Source organism: Balearica regulorum, chromosome Z, assembly GCF_011004875.1.
Source record: "Balearica regulorum gibbericeps isolate bBalReg1 chromosome Z, bBalReg1.pri, whole genome shotgun sequence".
Classification (NCBI taxonomy): Eukaryota; Metazoa; Chordata; class Aves; order Gruiformes; family Gruidae; genus Balearica; species Balearica regulorum.
In genome coordinates this window covers 46,338,765-46,358,542 of record NC_046220.1, presented here as the reverse complement: position 1 = coordinate 46,358,542, position 19,778 = coordinate 46,338,765, and the positions used below count along the sequence as shown (strand labels likewise).

Genomic DNA, 19,778 nt, shown 5'->3' with positions numbered 1-19,778 from the left:
GACAGATAGAAATTTAAGTTAAAAGCACATTAGAAAACTATAGATAGTGTACACTCCTTGCAGTGGATTACCACAGAAACTGCAGAAATTAAACTACAGAAATTATGTAAACAAGGGCTGACTATAACATTTGGATTTGGCAAATGCACGATTGCTTCATACTATTTTTCAAATCATCACAGTTACAAATGCCAAAACAATACAAATGACCCAGGAAAGGTAACATAATTACTGTTGAAGAGGACTTTTCTCCTGTAATCAAAATCTACCTAGACAAGACAATGAAATTCAAGTTGCTATGTGTTATTTTAAAAACCTGTAATTCCAGAACCAGTTCCGCATTATGAGTTACTTCTCATTGCTATTTTTGATTTCTGGAGCAAAGCAGTTGGTTGTTCCGGGGCTAGGTTTTCAAACTGTGTAGGTGAAAATTAGCTGCTTTATCTCTATGTGAAATTGTACAAATTGAGAATTTCTGAGTACAGTCTGTTAAGTTGATGATGAATTTTTCAAACAGATTTCTCTTAAGGAAAGGTATAATTGAAAAATCCTGAAATACTGCTGTTGGACTGAGAATCAGTGATGTGACAGGGATGGTGCATATCTGGCTATAACCATGACTGTTAAATGACTGAAGTTGTTTTCAATATTCATGTCATGCAGAATGTTGATTAATCTAAATAGCAGAAGTTTTTGCAGTCTGGACAGAGTTTTCTGCTTTGAATACTTTGGGTTGCTGGATCATGGCTTAATTCATAGCAGGTACAGGTTGGGGGTTTTTTTCCCCTTTTCCACCACAGGAAGTAAATCAGACGCCAGGACTTAGAGGATTTGTTAGATTGTGGGGGGGTTTTCTTACATGGTTCATTTACAGTGCAGAAAAACTATGGCTAAAATCACATCTATTGTGTGACTGTTGTTATTCCAATCAAGTCATCTTGAAATTGTGGAATCTGAACAAGAAGCAAGCACAGAAACTGAGCAACAAATAACATCCACAGTAAATCCACAGCTCTGCTTCAGTGCATACACATCACAAAAATAGTTATTGATACACAGGTGAAAAAACATATTTTATGAACAGTAAGGAGGAATGGCACTTGTTCTCTTCACAGAGATACCACTGAAACACTGACAGAGCTGGCCTAAAGCATACAAGGAGCATTATCAGAAAGCCCTTGGAAGAGAGCTGGGGAACAGTCATTCTCTCTGTTCTAATTTCTGTTTTCTCACTGATCCTCGGGGGGGGGGGGGGGGTCTAATTCTCTGCTGGAAGCTATCTCAGGTGACTGAGTTTGGAAAGCATGGTAGAATAGCTGGCCACAGAGTAGTGTAATGATGTTTTCAGATTTCCATCCTTTATTCAGACAGAAGTGAACATTTGTGTGCAAACTACACTTTTTCTTTTTTTTTAGGAGGGGAGGGGTAATTCCTGTGTTTCTTTCTATGCTTGGCAAGGATACAAATGCTTGCATGCACATATGTTCATGAACACAAGTGCAGAAAAACAAGTTACAGTCAGCTGTGAATATTTCCATTCTTATTTCTAGAGCTGGGTAATTTTTTCTTGCTATTTCATTTAATATTTTTTAGATTAGATACAATGGACTGACAGTATTACTGTAATAATAATCAATAGGAATATATTCTTAGCTTTACTTAATTGTAAGTATATGCATAGGTGTTCCCTAAAAAAAGAATTCCATACTAAATCCATAGCATAATGAACAAAAAGGATATAATTATGAATTTCTAGTTTATGTTGTTTCTTTCTCAGGAGTCATTCGGCATGTTGGAGATGCACTGAAAGATCATGCCTCAAAATCTCGAGGGAAGATCTGCACCATCGGTATAGCTCCCTGGGGGATTGTGGAAAATCAAGAGGATCTGATTGGCAAAGATGTAAGCCCTGTATGGATGTAGATCACCTCCAATATTTATAAATCTTCCAGTTATGTTTCCTTTCCTCTCCATCCCTCACTTAAGAATTCCTCATAGAATTAACGTCTGCATCAAAAAATCAATACATGCAGTTTTTCCTTTATGGTTGATAGCAGTTTTGACATGGCAACAATAAAAATTCCTGCACAGTATATTCTTTAAATTATAAAGAAATTTTGTTAAATGCTATTCTTGAAAACACAGTACAGGTTCATACTTAAAACACTATGAACCCTGAAAAGCACCTAAGAAAACACTGATTGCAAAGCTTAAAGTCTGATTTATTTTGAAGCAATACTATGATGCATTGGTTAAATTCAGAATTGCAGACTGTACCCCTTATAATATAGTCCATCTTATACATTTTTATAACTCTGTTAAGAGTCTTATACTGGACGTGAAGAGTGCTGGACATGAGATCAGACCTCAAAGTATCATTACTTCAGTCACCTTCTGAAGAGCAGAGTTGGCATTTTTTTGTACTCTTTCACATCATTCTTGTCTTTTAAATCTATATTGTCACTTAGAAGGGTTAACCCCCTGATTTTAAATACATGAATAGTTTACTTACACTGGTTAAATGTTACCTGGAGCTTTTCTGAGCACTTTTTTTTTTCCTCACCTGTGGTTCATTCCCAAGTAATCTTCCTGAGAAACAGTGGCTAATTTTGAGTGGAGAAGATATGTAGTCTTCAACCTACATAATGAGCATTTTTCTTGTCTACATTACTCTAAACCATTCTTCTCTGTATTTCGTACATTAGCAAGTGAGGGGGGGGGAAGAAGATTCAATTATTAGTTTGGTCAGAAGGAATTACAATGAGTATGAAGAAATTGATTCAACTGGGATTCATTGCAGTTCACTATTAAAGTATAGCCATTAGGGAGAATTGTATTAGCATGGGGTTTTGTACTCTAATACCACCAGTGCTTGTATAATAGCATTACCAATACATACAAACAAGCAGGATGGGACTCTGCAGCAGTAATTCTGAGTCACTAATGAATTCTTCTGAGATGCAGTGCAAAAGGTGGCTAGCACAAATAGCCCGATACAAAGATGAGGTGTGTCTTCTTACAGAAGTGTAATGTACAGATCAATTTCAAATAAGCAGTCTCTACTGACTATACATAAAGTTCTGGAAGCATTGCAAGAAGAGAGAAGACAAGAAAGGACATCAATTTAGTTGTGAATTTTGGGATGTTGTTATTCCTCCATTAGTTATTTCCACCTGTTGGAAAGCTACATACCTCTATTCTCAGCTAGTCACCACCAGTTAAGGGGGCTCTGGAACCTTCTTTTACAGAACGAGCTGAAGTAGTTGGTTTCCCAGTTGTTCCAGCCAACTGTAATGCTGATTTCTGATTTCTTTAAGAGACATTATCTCTAAATATGCTTCCAAGATAACAGGAAACCAAGAAGTTATGTGCTAACTTAAATAACTAAATAAACAAACAAACAAACAAAAATCCCTCAAAAAAAACCATTTTCTGGTAAATCAAAAAAGATTAATACTTAGTCTGATCACCAGACAGAAAGTGACAAAAGTTTAAAAAACAGTAAAAAAACCAAATTTTATTAAAGTCCTGCATTAATGCAGCCAGAATTATATCAGTAGGATGACAATTACAAGGTCATCACTAAGGACAAAAATAGTTCTGAAATGTATCTGTGATTGATAGACAAAATTGAAACTTTTTCTCTGAACCTTCTGGACCCTAATATTTTCATAAAATGATTGATCAATGGTATGATGCAATGCTGAAGCACTTCTGGTTTTATCCATCTCTAATGCACATGTAATGATATTGCTTTATGCTTACTGATATTGGATTTCATCTTCCATTTTATTGCCTAGTCAGGCTGCTTTATGAAGACTTTAACTCTTCATAGTCCACTGAAATATCTGTAAGCTTTTCACACTCTTATTAACTCCAAAGCCTTTACAACTGTATTGAACAGAACATGACCCAGCTTGAGGTAGGCCATTTATGTCACTAAATCTTCTTAGTAACACTCATTCTTTGCAAAAATTAACTTTTCCTTCTTACTGTTTTCCCTCCCTTCCCCTCAGCTTTCCACAGTTACTAATCCCTCAAAGGACTTTTTCTCTCATCCAATATGTGCAGTTTCTTTAGAAGCATTTGGTGAGGGAGCTTTCTGAAAGCTTTTTGAAAATCAAAGTGTACTATGTTGACTGGCTCATTAGAGGTGAATGCTGTGAAATGAACCAAGAAAGGGAAATATAAATAGTACCATAAGTATGTAAAATGAATCATCATTAAGCAAGAAACAAAGGCCACAAAGGATTATGCAGGGGGGGAAAAAAGTCAACCAATAGTAAAAGGCCTGTCAAACTCCAGCATCAATGTGGCTTTATGCCTATATGCACTGTGTCTAGTTAAATTATGATCAGAACTGAAGAGCTGTCAAAACATACCCTTCCAGCATCAGACAGATACAGAAAATTGTCTTAGTCATGGGATTTTGGGAAGCGGAGGAGGAGGGAGTTACTGCCATTGCACATGCCCCGGTACATGTTGCCTCCCTGTGCCTCGTGGCAAGTCACGCGTACTCAGCAGAGCTGTGCCTCTACTAATGCTCCAGCCCTTGTCTGGCCTGTATGGATCGTGAAGTCATAGCTGAGTTTTATTACATTTACCAGTCCATCCAAATCAGTCAGCTCTTGAGAATCCCAAGGGCTTTCCTCAGAGCCATAAAGAGAACTGGCCAAGTTAAGCATAATATTACTGTTGTTTGCTATTTGTTATATTGTGATGGTTGAAGATCCCTAAAGACACTTGTCTTACTACTGTAGTCTAAAAGCAATATAGCAGAAAATAGCCCCACTTAGATTCTAATTTAAAAACAAAGCACGCAAGGGAAAGGTACGTAGTTGCCTTATTTCCAATTTTCTGAAAGCAGAACTGAGAAAGTAAGGTAGCTTGCTCAGTCTTGTAGAAAACTTGGCTTATGAACAAGTTTCTCCCTACATACGCAGCCATTCTTCCTTTTAAAAGAGTGCACTTTGTGCGTCTTCGTAGCATGTACATCTTTCCTTTCAGAGTCTGTTCAATCCTCTTTTGGGTTTAATTCCCAGTAACCTCAGTACGAACACTGATTTTAGTACTTTCCTTTTGCTCAATGAAATCATTCAAATAAGTTTCATTTTTAGTCCAAAGAAGCTAGTATTTGAGACTTAAAATATGCTTTTATTGTGCAACTCAGTGAAAAGGGCATTTCCAGCATACTGTGATATGTCATTGATCAGTCAAGATGCTGTAGTATATAACCTACTAACTTCAATAGGATGCATATTTTTAGTAATTAAAGTTTTGAGGAAAAAAACACCAAACTTTTTCTTACTAATTGAACTAATTGAAACTAAAATTGAGCTTATGTGCTGCTGTGCTGAATCACTACAAAACCCATGACACCCACTCTTCCATGCCTGCTATAAAAATCTTTCCATATGTGGATCCAGCAGATTGACATAAGGATAAATTCCTAAATCCTCTCCAAATTTCTGGAGTTTTATTTGTCTCCCTTAGACTACTGTTATAGCCATGGATTGTAGTGTGTTTCTCTCCCTGCATTACTTCATTGGTCTTTTGGTTGCACTCAACCACTGGAGTATGGCAAAACTGAAGCTCAGCAGAAATTTTGGAAAAAGTAAGATACTTATTATTTTTAACAAAGGCTTTGGCCAGTGAAAAGGAAGCAGTAGTGATCAGATTTATCATTTAGTGCAGCAGAATGCATAACGGAAGATATAAGCCTACTTTGTAGACTTGTGCATAAATATAAAAGTGCCACATAAAAGCAAAAATTATCAGAAAGAAAACTACTTTCTCACAGCAAATTTATATCTATATAATAAATATATTTTTATTATACAAATATATCTTATATGTAACATATATACAATAATATATAATATCTATTTTATATATCCTATGCATTCTGTAGTTTTAATTTTATATGTTAATATAGATAAATTAATATATTTATATTAATAAAAATTAGTAATTAAATAATGTATTAATTTATACATTAAAAACCCTTTCATGCACTCTGTGTCCCAGAATAAATTATATCTTTTACTTCCTGGAACTCAAAAGTTGGAAGCACAATCATTGCCAGTTGTAGATGTTCTTTATGGATTTCACTAATAACAGATACCTGTTCTTTTGTACTGCTCAGAATATTCGGAAAAAATAAATTAAGTAAAACTCAAGGAATGAGTATACTGCTACTTGAAACCTACTCTCCTCTACAGCTGAAATCATAAAATTAAGGAGCAAATAGTGTCCCTTTTTATATACAGGCTAGATTTATATTGGGCTAAACGTAAGTTGAATCCAAACATCCTTAGATATTTCTTTTGTTAAAAAATAAAGCCTGGCTTTCTCAGTCAGTTTCTAGATAATGCTTCTGATTTATTAAAGATTGCATTTTCAGAGTAAGCAATTTTTATATTGATGCAGTTGCTGAGTTTTATAACCATAACTGGAGGTAAGAACATGTCATCAGCAAAGTTTTCTGTGGGATGTTCAAACTGTACTCACAGCAGAACTCTGCGAGTCTTGATCTACTTGCTCAGTCATATCTTCAGCTTTTTTCAGCATTGATTTGGATGATGGAATAGGGAGGAAATATAAAAGCTGGAAGGTTGTATGCACTTCAGAGGGCAGGGTCACAATGGAGAAGTTAGAAGTAAGCCTGTAATGGAACAGTTGCTAGCATGAACTACTCAAAATCCCCGGGCAATAACAGGCTAGACAACTTCTTCAGGAAAGGTGGGGACCTTCCATCTTGTAGTGAGTCACCAGGTAATTATTAGTAGTTAACAACTTGATTACATCATAACTCAATGCTGTTTCAGAAAGATGAATGTTACACTTGAATTTAGTAACAGGACTGATATACAGCCTTGGGAATCATTCATTTTTATGTCACTGGGCACAGGTGAGGCCAATATCTAGTTATAAGACAAGTCAAGGGAATAAGAGCAAGCTGGATGTGCAGAAAGAAAAACCAATAAGGAAAGCTTAAACCTTAAAGAACTGAAACTCTGTCAGTACCAAGTTTCCTTCCTTTTCAGAATACCACCTGCCTCCCAAACAGAAAAAGTGTGCATTCAAGAGTTAGCGTTCCCTTAGAATTAGTATTAGAATTAGAATCTCCTTACCATTCATGTATATGAAAAAAAAAATCATGTAGCCCCCAAGCTTGATAGGTATGTAGCTAGAACTCATCACTTTTTAAACCCTGGTCTTTAAAACACATTCCCATGAGTCTTGTCAGAAAGACCAGCATTCATATTACCTGCTCTGTATGTGTGTACTAGATAACATGTACATCAGACTGTCAAGATGGGCTACACGTTTCCTTTTCATTCTCTCATCTGAATAACAATGTTAACTCATAGCATGAGACTGCTTCCTTCAGTCTCTCATACTTCTATACTTTTTTGCTTTTACAATGTCAGAAAAATTATGTTTTGCTTTAATTATTTTCTGCAGGTTTCAGAATAATGATAAAAGTTACAAATCCCAGGCAACTGATTAATAACTGTATATTACTCTATTGTTGTTGGATTTGTTGTTACCAATTTTGACTTGGTTTTGGTAGATATTTTGCAATCAACCTTCCAGAAAGATGTTATTCATTAGAATAAATTGAATTACTGGGGGAAAAAAAATTACAAATAACCATAAATAGTTCACAACTTTTATCCCATGTCAAAGTATCAGAGCTCCCTTGCAGGCCAGGTCAGGAAATAACTACTCTAAGGAAAGGTGTGAGGAGAAGAGATTCAGCTCTCTCATTGCAAACTACAAGGTGGGAGTATGCCTGGGGTGAAGCTAGGGACTGGCATATTTGTAGCATATATGGAGAATTTGGACCATGATGCTTTCAGGATTCTCTAAATTAAACCGGGAACTACTCTATTCCCTGGTGTATGCCAGAACAGTGAGGCTGCAGAGGAGGCTCAATCTGAACAACAGCTGCTACTCTTTGAGAAGCAAAGCACGCATCTCTCTCTTTTTCTGCTGCTACTCTGAACACAGTAAGTTTGTTGTAAATTCCTTGCCTTCACCTAGACTGCTCAGATTCATGCGTGGGATCACCTGACACGTGCATGCTCATTGTCCATAGTGAGTTGCCCTAAATGATTTTTCAAGTGCTGTCCCTATGTGGAGTGTCACGGGGAATGTAAACAGTGTATAACAATGCTTGTAATTTAAACTTGCTGCCACCTCAGGGTGCCAAGGCAACTGGTGGGGTTAGCCCAGCTCCTCACCTATTGACAGAGTGCCCTCAGCCCGTGCATCGTGAGGACTGCTTCGCAGGATGGCTGCTGTCACATTCATTAACCTATATTTAGAGGGGTTGTCTTGAGCATAAATGTTTCCTTTCAACTCTGCAGAAGAAGATGCCAGGGGACATTATTCCCTCTTCTCAATGCAGAAGGAGGGTGAGAAGACACTAAAGTCTTGCCTGTAAAATGTAAGGGATTGAAAAGAACAAAGGAATAGGAACTGCAAGAGTGAGAAACTGAAAATCTGCTGAGTGTTGTGGATAAGCAATTCACCTCAAGGAAATAGCCTCAAAGCCTAGGATTTTCTTGCCTTCCCGAAGAATTTACTTCTCTTTCAATCAGGAAAAAATCTGACAGTGTGGTTTGCAAAATTTATTATTTAGAAAAAAAAAAAGTATTTCAGCTGTTGACAGCTGAAATATTCATTCACATTCATTCACATCAGCATGATGTGAACAGCTCGATTGAAAATAATTGTATTCTCATTTTCACATCCATAAAATTTATTAATAATAAGATTCACCTTGTAGCTAAACAGCAGACACAAAACCAAAGGGTAGCCTTCTAATCTGCCCTGCAAGCAGCATTATGAAGTAAATACATGGAGTCTTTGGTGCTGCAGTTCATTAGAGCAGCATATCAAGCTGTCACCATTAGAAAGTTTTGAGCTGTGGCTCTCAGGGACAAACCACAAGCTCTCAGTAGAATTGTATGCATAGTGGCTTGTGATCATACAATGAATGGACAACTCAAGTCATTCCTCCTCTGTCAGATCTTGCTGGCCTGTGACCTCTAGATATTGAGAGATGAGGCAGGTACCACTTTCAAAAAATCTGTAACTGTTTTGGTTTGATTTTATTTGATTCTTAGAGATATGAGAAAGAATCTTCTTTTTCTTTCTGACTGTGGCATAGGACACAGGGTTTCTGTGTCTGTAGAAGCTAGTTAATGAACAAATTCCAGCAGCATACTGATATTTCTTAAGCTACGTGTGCCTGTAGAATAAATGTGTTATGAATGGGCACCAAAAGAAACAGTATAAAAGAAACCTGAGCCAAAGCTATCACCTGTTCTCATAGTGGAGGGCACTGCCTTGCTGTTGGCCAGCTGCCCCTTGGTCTTCTCAGACCTATTTCCTACTTTCTGCAAATGAACAGCTTAGAAAGTACCCTCTGTGTGACAGTTTATAACAGCAAAAAAGTCTGTGGGTTTCCTCTTGCCATCCAAGAGTTGACCAAGGTCCTGCAAGCATTTGCAAGTGAAAATGATAGATCTCTGGCCAAAGAATTACTAACACATATTATTTACAAAGAATTATGTCTCAATTAGAGAGCTCTTTAACAAAAAGGGAGAGAAGCTTAGGAAGAAAGTAATAATATACTTCTGTCTGCAGGCATTTTTGTCAAAACATGTGTATACACTTTTTTGCATTAAAAAGCACAAGATTTTGTTAGATTTGCAAAATGAACAATGCCAGAGCTGTGAAGAAGATGCCTTGCAGATGAAGTATAGCCCAGCTGAGTTTTGTAACTTCAGCTTTTCTTCAGCTAGAAATTCATTTTACAAATTTTGAGGAGTTTTGTGTTTCCAAAAAGACAAGATGTACATAAACAGTGCAGGGAACAATATTTCTAGCCAATGTCTTTAAATGATCAGCCTGGATTCCTCAACACCACACCAGTTCTTTCGCTACATCAGTTCAGTCTTACATCACTGGAGACCCACCAAAGTAGCTGACAGCCAAATGTGACCCAGTGTTATTACTTGGTCTGTCTGGAGTCTATGGGTGGGATAACTCTGCAACAATTTGCTCTGTCTGGAGTGGAGTTTCTCCTGATGAAAACAAATCCAAAGAAGTGTAGCAAACTCCCCATTGTATGGAAATTTTATAAAGCTGTTGTGGATGCAAGAACTGCCTTTGTCCTGTGCTAAGAATGGGCCAATAGTTTTTTCCAAGGTAATTGAAAATGTGGTGTAATATCATGTATACACATCTCCAAGAGTGTATACATGATACAGGAACTCACCTGTATTGGTGTGTCTGCAGAGGACCTCCTGTCCTGGTGGCTCTGAATAAGCTAGAACAGGGGGGGATGGTGCTAGGTGGGGTCTGTGAAGGAAGAATCAAAAATTTTGATCACATGAGGTAAGGATTTGCAGCACCGCTATTGAAAGACAGCAGCAGACAGGGTGTATATTTTGTGTGTGTGTATTCACACAGACCTTTGGAGGACTGACCATTAGCTAAACTTAACACTGAAACAGTTTCCATTGATGCTATTGAAGCAGATTACAATGGAAAACCATTCAAGCAGTGTCTGCATCTAAAAGGTCAGTGTTTGCAAGAGCTGGCCACACAGGTTGAAATGCTAAGGTTATTTTCTACTTTACGCATAGAAGACAGCAGTGCTCAACTGCAATACTTAAAAAAAATTTTTTTTTTTCTTTGACTTTTGTATCATCTTGTCAGTTGGTATCTTAGAATTGATTTAACGCAGAGGGTCTTTTCTGTTTAGTACTTTTTTTTTTTCCTCTGTCTCTAAAATGCAGGTGGTCCGACCATACCAGACGATGTCCAATCCCATGAGTAAATTGACAGTGCTCAACAGTATGCATTCTCATTTTATTTTGGCTGACAATGGAACTGCTGGTAAATATGGAGCAGAGGTGAAACTTCGTAGACAGCTGGAAAAGCACATTTCACTTCAGAAGATAAATACAAGTGAGTAACATTTTGCATGTATTGTTTTCTAATTGCAGTTATATCAAAGACACTATGAGTTTAAATAGGCAATAAGATCTGTATATTGGGAGAAGTGGTTCTACTGTGTAAAATGGTAAGCATGAGCTAATAAGAGCAAATAATGGTGAATAAAGATAATAAAATTTGATTTTAGAGTGCTGTAGGTAAGGGGTACAGCACAAATAGCTGAATTTGTTTCTAATATGTTTCAAATATTTGTCAAGGCTCTTCAGGTTCAGCTTAGGTCTTTGGTACTCCCATCTCCTTAAAACTGTATACAGTTGTGGTCCCCTTCACTTTGTAAAGAATACAGTGGAATTTGTAAAGGTAGAGAAAAAGGTGACAAAAAGTAAGGGAGAGCTTTTTGTGATAAAGACTGCAGGTTGGAAGAGAGCTAACTGAGGTGTATAGAGGTATATAAAATCCTGCATGGTTGCAGGAGAAATGACTGGACAACTCAAGCAGTCCCAGAGCCATCAATATTTAGAGACAGAGAGAGTATCCCATAGAAGTGTTACTATATGTTTGCACTGTGTTTATTTTTCCTAGGCAGCTGTCATTAACCACAGCTAGAGGCAGAATATGAGGTTAGATGGTCCTTTCACCTCATCTTTTACAAACATGATGATACACTCCACATCATGATCAGACCGATGCCCTGGTTTTTCCCTCAAAGTTATATTTTTTTTCTTTTATCATCATGTACTGCTTTCCTACATAAAATGAAAAGTAAATAGTCACCTAAGTAAGCACTTCTGCTTAGATAAAATAAAAGGTGATGTCTCAATATTAGTATTATTCTTTCTGTAGCATACAGATGCTTAATTTAGATTGAGATTTAATTTCTTTCTAGATATTTTGGATTTTTTTTCCTTCAGTTTACAGTCATTTAGTTTTTAGAAACTTAGTGCTATCAAAAGAAAAAAAAGGATTAGCTCTAGAAATTGAAACTAGGCCGTACATAGGGAAGAAATCTTCCTTTGGATGTTAGCCAGGCAGGATTTTTTTTTAGTCTCACAAACAAACCTCAGTGTTGTACCTGCATAAGCTACCTTTAGGAATGAAAACAGAGCTCATTTCTCAAAACTGATCATATGCACAGATTTTCTGCTGATAACTCTCTGTAAACATGCAATTTTGAGGCCAGGAATGGTGACAGGTTTTGTGATATAGGCACTTGAAACTGGATTGAGACCAGGAAACACATTTAGACTCTTGGACATCAGATGATAATAAATTACAGGCAGGCCTGATGGGGGGGAACATAAACTAGCATGTTGGTCGTGCTTGATAAAGCTTTCTGTATGATGAGTATAGTCTGTGCTTAAAATGATGTGCTACTTACACCTTTCAAGACCACTGCATGAATTACACGCACTACAGACTTATTGTTTTTTACAGTATAGGAGTATATATATTGCTTTTTCTTAGAGAGCAGTGCGTAGGTATGCACAAATGTGTGTGCATCCTAAGCAGTGTATGCATGCCTGTGAGTTTCCTTAGCTGATGCAGGTAGTATGATCTAATCCTAGATTCACCAGCAACAAAAATTCACTTTTGAAAATGGCATATATGATATAATAGAACTGTAGAAAACTGTGCCATAAATAATAATTATTCTGAGAACATTCATAAGAATACAAGCTTTTGCAGTTTACAGCACAACATTGTGTTGGGGAAATCTTTACGTTAAAAAATAAATCTCTTTAGAGAGGTTTAACTTAATTCAGGTTTGGAGAAGAGGTTTATCTGTTGAAAAGTGGTTGATGGATGAACCTCAAAACTTCAGTGGTTCAAGATAAATTCTTGCCTGACCTCTTCAAACACCTACAAAAAAAGAAGGATTTCTCTTCTCTGGTTTCTCTCTGCAGCCCCTCCCTGCCCCCCAGGAGTGTAGGTGTCTTCCTTTTCTCTTCCCTTTTCTCTGTGACAGAGTGTCTCCATCATTTGACCTCTCCCTCCCAAATCTCTCTCTCTTATAAACACAAAAACACTTGGGTCTCACAATGCTTCATCAAAATAGAAATGTGAGAGAACTGTTAAGAAGGAAGGTTGCTGATAAGATTTGTACATCTTGGTCCAGTGGCATCCAGAACGTTTCTCCCACAGTTTGTTTTCCTTTGTTTTAAAAGAAGGTGACTGAGTCCTGCCCAGCCTCTAGTTAATAGAAAGGTGACCATATGGATCAGAGAAGGACCACCTGCCCTGTTGGGTCAGCCAAACAGATGGCCACTTTCTGATGCTCTTCCTTACCCTCATTCCTAGCAGAGCAATGGAGATCCTTGGCCCTGTGCGTGCAGGGTCACTGCTGCAAAGGGATCTTCATCCAAACGGGAGCGTGTGCAGCCATGCATGTGTGTCCTTACTTACCATTTTCCAGTAATAAGCGTACGGAGTGGGGAAAAACACTGACAGCATCAGACTTTTGTTTGCTGGAGAGTCGGGAAAAGGTACAATTTTAGTTCTCACCAAACAAAAGAGCAGAGGGCTAGAAAACAGAACAGATTTAGGAACTAATAAACAGTTGGTAGCTTCTTATTTCACAGTCTTTCCCTGGACAATAGTGCTGAAAGCAGATTTTATTCTTATTTTTAAGCCTGCCTGACTTTTACATGCTAGGCTTGTCATTTCTTCTTATGTGCTTTCTTTTGCTTCAACCATATCTTTCTCCAGTGCAGTGATAGCTCTCCTGGATGTTCGGGATCACACACTATTCACAAAGAGAAGCTTCAAGCTTGTGCTCACCTATTAAAGACACAGAAAATGGTATTCCCCTCACATAGATTAGGACAGTGGCAGTCTCTTTTATAAAACTTAAGATTAAATCAAGTCATTATGTCAAATAATTCTGAAAGACTTGGCTGGTTTTGTTCCTAATATGGCATCATTTTCAATCATTCAGCAGTATCTAATTTCCTGAATGAGCATACTATTAAATAATAATAAAAAAGCTTGCCTTATGACCCCTATGAACACTAGAGAAAAGGTTTCATTGAATACTCTGTTTCCATTCTAGGTTTTTAGATTTTACCACTTCCATAGCTCTTATTTTGTTCGCAGCAAATATTCAGGAATGAAAAAATGCTTTCCAGGCAAGAAAGTACATTTGCATTTGTGGGTCAGTCTGAGTCTGCAGGTTCAGGACAGTCATTCAGTTGTGCATTTATCTAGAGGTCAACTTGATGATTCAATGCTCAGGGCAGGTCTTCCTTACTTTCACAAGTGAAGACTATTTTAACACAGCCCAGTAACCATCTCTTGCAGTCTTTCAAAAGTGCATCATTTTGTAATAGGAAATGTTGAAAGCAAGATAAACTTTTCTAAAACTCAGATCAAAAACAAATATTGAAGGTCATCTGTTCAGAAATGTTTCTGGTTTCCTATTCACACAAACATTTGAGTCCTGGACTTTTTGCAGGAACTTAAAGGCAGGGAGATCACCTTAAGATATATTCTAGAAGGAAGGAAAAATATCTTTGTGACCATCTCTGCCATATGGTTTATTTTTACAGCATTGCATGGATAATTTGACAGCTCATGTAAAAATTTTTACATTGAAATGTGGAGTTAAAGCAAAAGTTCATCCTGTTCCAAAAATATTGCATTAATGAGCAGAAAGTTTTCATGACAAATGTATAGAGATTTTAAATGCAATAGAATGTCCCAGCTCAAAAGGTGTGATTTTTCAGAGATACAGTAAGTGGATTGCAGTTGTGTTTCCAGCTATGATGCTGTGCTTATACTGTTTCTTCACATGTGGGGATCTACAGCATGTCAGGCTGATGTAATTCACTGCTGCCAGTTTACTGATTTCTGATTCACTGCTTCTGGAAGTGCTCATAATATTAAACTCTGCCTCATTGCCTTGAACACAAGACAGTTCACAGCTATTTGTAGAATGATGGGTTTCATATGGGATGGAACAGACCTCTGAAGGTCCCCGGTCTGAACCTCCTCTCAAAGTCAATTGAGAGTCAATGCTAGATAAGCTTGTCCATAGCTTTGTTTAGCCAAGTCTGAAAACCTCCAATAATGGATATTCACCTACATGTATGGACTCCAGAAAAATGCTTGGAAACTTTCCCCACCCCAACTTTAGTATCTGATCTGGAGCCCCCGAACCACTATTTGTGGCTGTTTTCCCTTTACAGGGCCTGGCCCTAGCAAGAAGAGTATGGCTCTAGCACCTTTTCAACACCCCTGCAGATAGCTGTAGGCATGTATTAGATTACTTCTTAGATTTCTTTTCAACAGGTTAAACAAGCCCTGCTGTCTCAAGCTCTCCTCTTCAGACATATGCTGTAGGCCACTATATACCTTAGCAGCTTTTCTCTAGATGCTCGCCAGTTTCTCCTCATCCTTCTAGAGGTGGACAGCCCAAATCTGAATGCAGTACTTCAGATGCAGCCCCACTAGTGATGAAAAGAGTGGGAGTGGGATAAAAACTCACACTTGACACACCTCTCTAACATAGCACAAGTGCATGGTTCGCTTTATGTGCAGTAAGGGCATGCTGTTGGATCAGGGTCAAATTGGTATCCACTGTAACCGCATGTCCATGACATAAAGATGTAGTTATCTGATAAGGAACAAAAGCTACAAGTTTTACTCTGAACAGGTCAAGTAATTTACATTGCTGGAATCATTTTCCAAGAATGAACACAGAAAAATTGCAATTTATGCAGGATTTTTCAAGTTTGGACTTCATTTTCCCCAAAATCACACAAATCCTTATTGTCTTTGAGTCATAAAATAACTTGCAGTTTAAAAAATGTTGTCTAATTGACTATCTTTATAACTAAAAGTCATTAGGCATTCACCCGCAAGAGATATTCTGCCATGATATTGTAGACCTAGCATTTAATTATTCTTTTTTCTCAAATTCTTGTGCATCCCTCAAGCTCCTCTCATGTACCATATTCCTTGATTAAAATCATTCTAAAGTCTTTTTTTCAGAAGGAATAGGGATCAATGTATCCTCTGAAGTGTTGAGAACTTCTTTTCTAGAATCCCATACACAATACATTTCCTCCTCTACCTGATGCCTGAGAAGCCTTCTGCACATTTGTGCTGGTTTTGGCAGGGATAGAGTTAATTTTCTTCATAGTACCCAGTACAGGGCTATGGTTTGGATTTGTGCTGAAAAAAGCGTTGATAATTCAGGGATGTTTTTGTTATTGGTGAGCAGTGCTTACACAGAGCCAAGGACTTTCTGCTCCTCACACCACCCCACCAGCAGGATGGCTGGGGGTGCACAAGGAGTTGGGAGGGGACACAGCAGGGACAGCTGACCCCAACTGACCAAAGGGATATTCCATACCATGTGACATCATGCTCAGCATATAAATCTGGGGGGAAGAAGAAGGAAGGGAGGGATGTTTGGAGTGTTGGCGTTTGTCTTCCCAAGTCACCATTACATGTGCCCTGGAGATGGCTGAACAAAACAGATGTTGTAATCTATAAACAGAGAAAGAAAGAAATAAAGCATCTAATTACTAGAGATGACCTATTGCAAATTCTCCAATTTGACATTCCTAGACACTAACACACATTTCTGTGAAGTCTGCTAGAATGGCCTGGTCATTTGCTAATATGTACGTTGTCACCATTTCTGCAGAACATTGCTGGGTAACTCAACAGGTACATCAATCTTCTCTCCAACCAGACACACAAAATAAATCTGTCTACAAAATGTGCATTGGAAGTTACAAGTCATAAAATATTTATTCCTGCCACTCCACAGATAGTTAGATTAGAGTAATTGCCAAGGTAGCAACCCAGCAGATAGATCTGATCTGAGGACTGTTAATCACTTTCAGATGAAGTCACACCAATAGGTTGACGTGTCATGGGTTTCACCCATTTTATGATTTGCCAGAGATTTGCTTTCTCATTAACAAATGTGGTCTAGAATTAGTTCATATTACTTAAAAAGACCCTTTACCAGTACTTACAGAATCTTCAAAAATCCTACCTAATTTCCCCCTTTTGGCTCTACACTCATGTTTGCATTTTTATAACATGCAGTTCATTTCTCCTGTTTGCATTAAAGCCTTCAGTTTATGATGTGGTATAGTTGTTGCTATTATCTGGGCTGCAACTACTAACTGAAATACTCTCAAATCCTTAAAGAGCTTACAGCATGGTTGCCAAGCACTTTCATCACAAATGCCTACTTTCTTTCATATGAATGATCTTACTGGAGCAGTGGAGAAAGACAAGGATGCCAGTTATATATATGCATAAAGTAATCGCATGTAGCCTAAATAAAAGTTTTTTATTTGAATGAAAGAGATTATGAATTAATTAGGATGTTGTACATTTTCCTTTAGAAAAACACATATAATTATCTGTCAGCAGAATCAGAATCTGAACACAGCAGCATAGCATAGCACAGCATAGCACGGCATAGCATGGCATAGTGTAGCGTAGCGTAGCATAGCATAGCATAGCATAGCATGCACTTACAGCATGTTCTTGTGTATGCATAAATATTCTGGGAAACGTACAATCATTTTCTTTGTCTTTCATATATCAGCACATACATATCAGTAATAAAATTTGTGTTGGGCATGTGTTAGAAAGGAGTAGTGTGCTTTCAGTAGAGGTTAGAAGGGCAGAATAAGCTTTTATGTGATACTTGCTAATCTGACAAACAGACTTGAAAACATATTCATCGTGTGCTAATGACATTTTTCTTTCAAATCCTGACATTTTTCTTATATTGAAAGCTTCATCTATCAAAAGATTGAAATCTTAGTCAGAATACTGACAGAATTTTCTGTTCTCTGTAACTATCTGACAGAGATTTTACATCCTTAAAATTTGCTTTAGAAATAGGTGAACTCCAACCAGTGAGACAGGGTTACAAGCTACCATCATGGATTAAAATGTAAAAAGATCTAATGTTTGCTCTAATGATTTAAAAAAGGCTCGTTTACTTGTCAACTTGGACTACTTAGATTTCTGCCATTTTATAATAGGAAACATAACCTCACAGAAGGAAAGAGTAGTGATGAGGCAAAAGGATTTCACTATCATGAGGAACAATGATAACAAGGACATATAATGTCACCTAGACAGCAAGAGTCCAGCCTTTGTTGATGAGGAGGGAAGACATTTTTAACTATGAAAACTCTTTGTTCTTAATAAAACTAGCTACCACCTTCTTCTTCAGGAACAGTTATGTAGAAAAAACAAAGCCCTTTTTGAGTTTTTTAACAACTCTTTTTCCAGAAGACCTAAAAATAAGGTTAAAATGAGGATATGTAACCAAAGACATATTTGAAACCAGAATGTTAAGCCAGAAGACACAAAGGCAATTCAAGTTTAATTGCAAATAGTCTCCTTCAAAAAATCAGATCAGTTTGGTTTATTTTGTATCTTTTATAAACTCCTTTAACCAACACAGTCTTTTAGCCTTTTTGAAGCCTACAGATCCAGAAAATGGACAAAATTATTTCTTCTTCAAAGACAAATATGGGCTATAGATCAGAAGGGATTAATATGCATGCAGTTGGCCACCCTTCTGGAACAGGCAGACTGTGTCACAAGGCTTTGAAGAACAAGGTGTACATTTATGTTAAAGCTAAATGTACATTTATGTTAAAGTTGCCACAACAGATGTATATAGTGAGCCTCAACACTGCTTTTCATCTCACACTCTCCTGCTAAGTACTATCTACATTGCACTTTATCTTCTCTGCACTGTATGAAAACAACAGAAAAAAATACATATTCTGTACCACAGTTATTAAGGGCTGGTGCCTTGTACTCTTTCCTACAAACTCTAGAGACCTCAGCATTTTGGTTTATATTTCCATCAAAAAAGAGGAAAAAAAACCCCACACAAACCTCTGTGTATTTTGCCCAAGAATCACTCTGCTCTTCTCAGTCAGTTCAAGACACTGAAGCATACTGGTATTTCTTAGACAGATTACCAAACCAAATCCTTAGGTTGTGTAGGTCCACCTTGTGATATTCTTACTCTTCATTAGTACATTTCTGGAACATAGGACTTCATTATCAATCTGCAATTGTTCTTATTTTAAACATGCTGTTTAGTGCTGGAGGTTTGCTCTACATCTATGTTATGCAGTTTGAAAACAGGCAGACCACAGGCATTGGTACCTGTGTGCTTGTATTTAATCTTACTTCTTTATAGAGTTGGTGAATCTAGTTGAGTTTTGGTAGGCCTATGAGAAGAAGTTACATCTGAGTAAGGAATTGATGGATAAAGTTGCGTGATTTGATTGGGTAGAGAAGGCAATTTGGACAGGGTAATATGTCGACAATATCCGTTCATGTGACCCGTGGACTTCCCTTTGTCATCCTATGCCTGAGAATATATGAAGGGGGCTGGGAAGGCAAAGGGACGTTCAACTGTCATCACTGGCATCATCTCTGACCATTACACCATCATCAAATGCATTGGAATTCTCATTTGTTTCAGATTTTTGCTTCATATTCTGTGCAGTCCTAGATGCATTTTCATAACTACATAGCTGGGAAGATGTAGGTACAGACTTCTTTCTAGGAGAGGAAACCTGCTGCAAGTTTGACTTCTGTGAAATCTGAGTAAAACTCAGAACTGTTTGAAGCTTGACTCATTTCAGATTAGAGATCAGAAACTTGGGCCTCTTTCATCAAAAGCATCATTATGTTGATGAATTAGGCACTGGAGACAAAAATATCATCTCAGAAAGGGTTGAGAGAGCACATGCAGGGTAAAAATTGTTCTTGAAGCACAGATAAGTACACGACTGAGT

At 37.5% G+C, this 19,778-nt stretch overlaps 1 protein-coding gene across 4 annotated transcripts in view; it reads left to right on the top strand.

The window, feature by feature from the left end:
• The window catches only part of TRPM3 (transient receptor potential cation channel subfamily M member 3), a 424,445-nt gene that overhangs the window by 283,268 nt on the left and 121,399 nt on the right, over positions 1 to 19,778 (top strand). For all 4 annotated transcript variants that reach the window (XM_075739535.1, XM_075739534.1, XM_075739538.1 and 1 more), the window contains exons 5-6: positions 1,778 to 1,902; positions 10,818 to 10,989. In XM_075739535.1, coding sequence (XP_075595650.1) covers positions 1,778 to 1,902; positions 10,818 to 10,989 — 297 coding nt within the window. The remainder of the gene's footprint in view (positions 1 to 1,777; positions 1,903 to 10,817; positions 10,990 to 19,778) is intronic.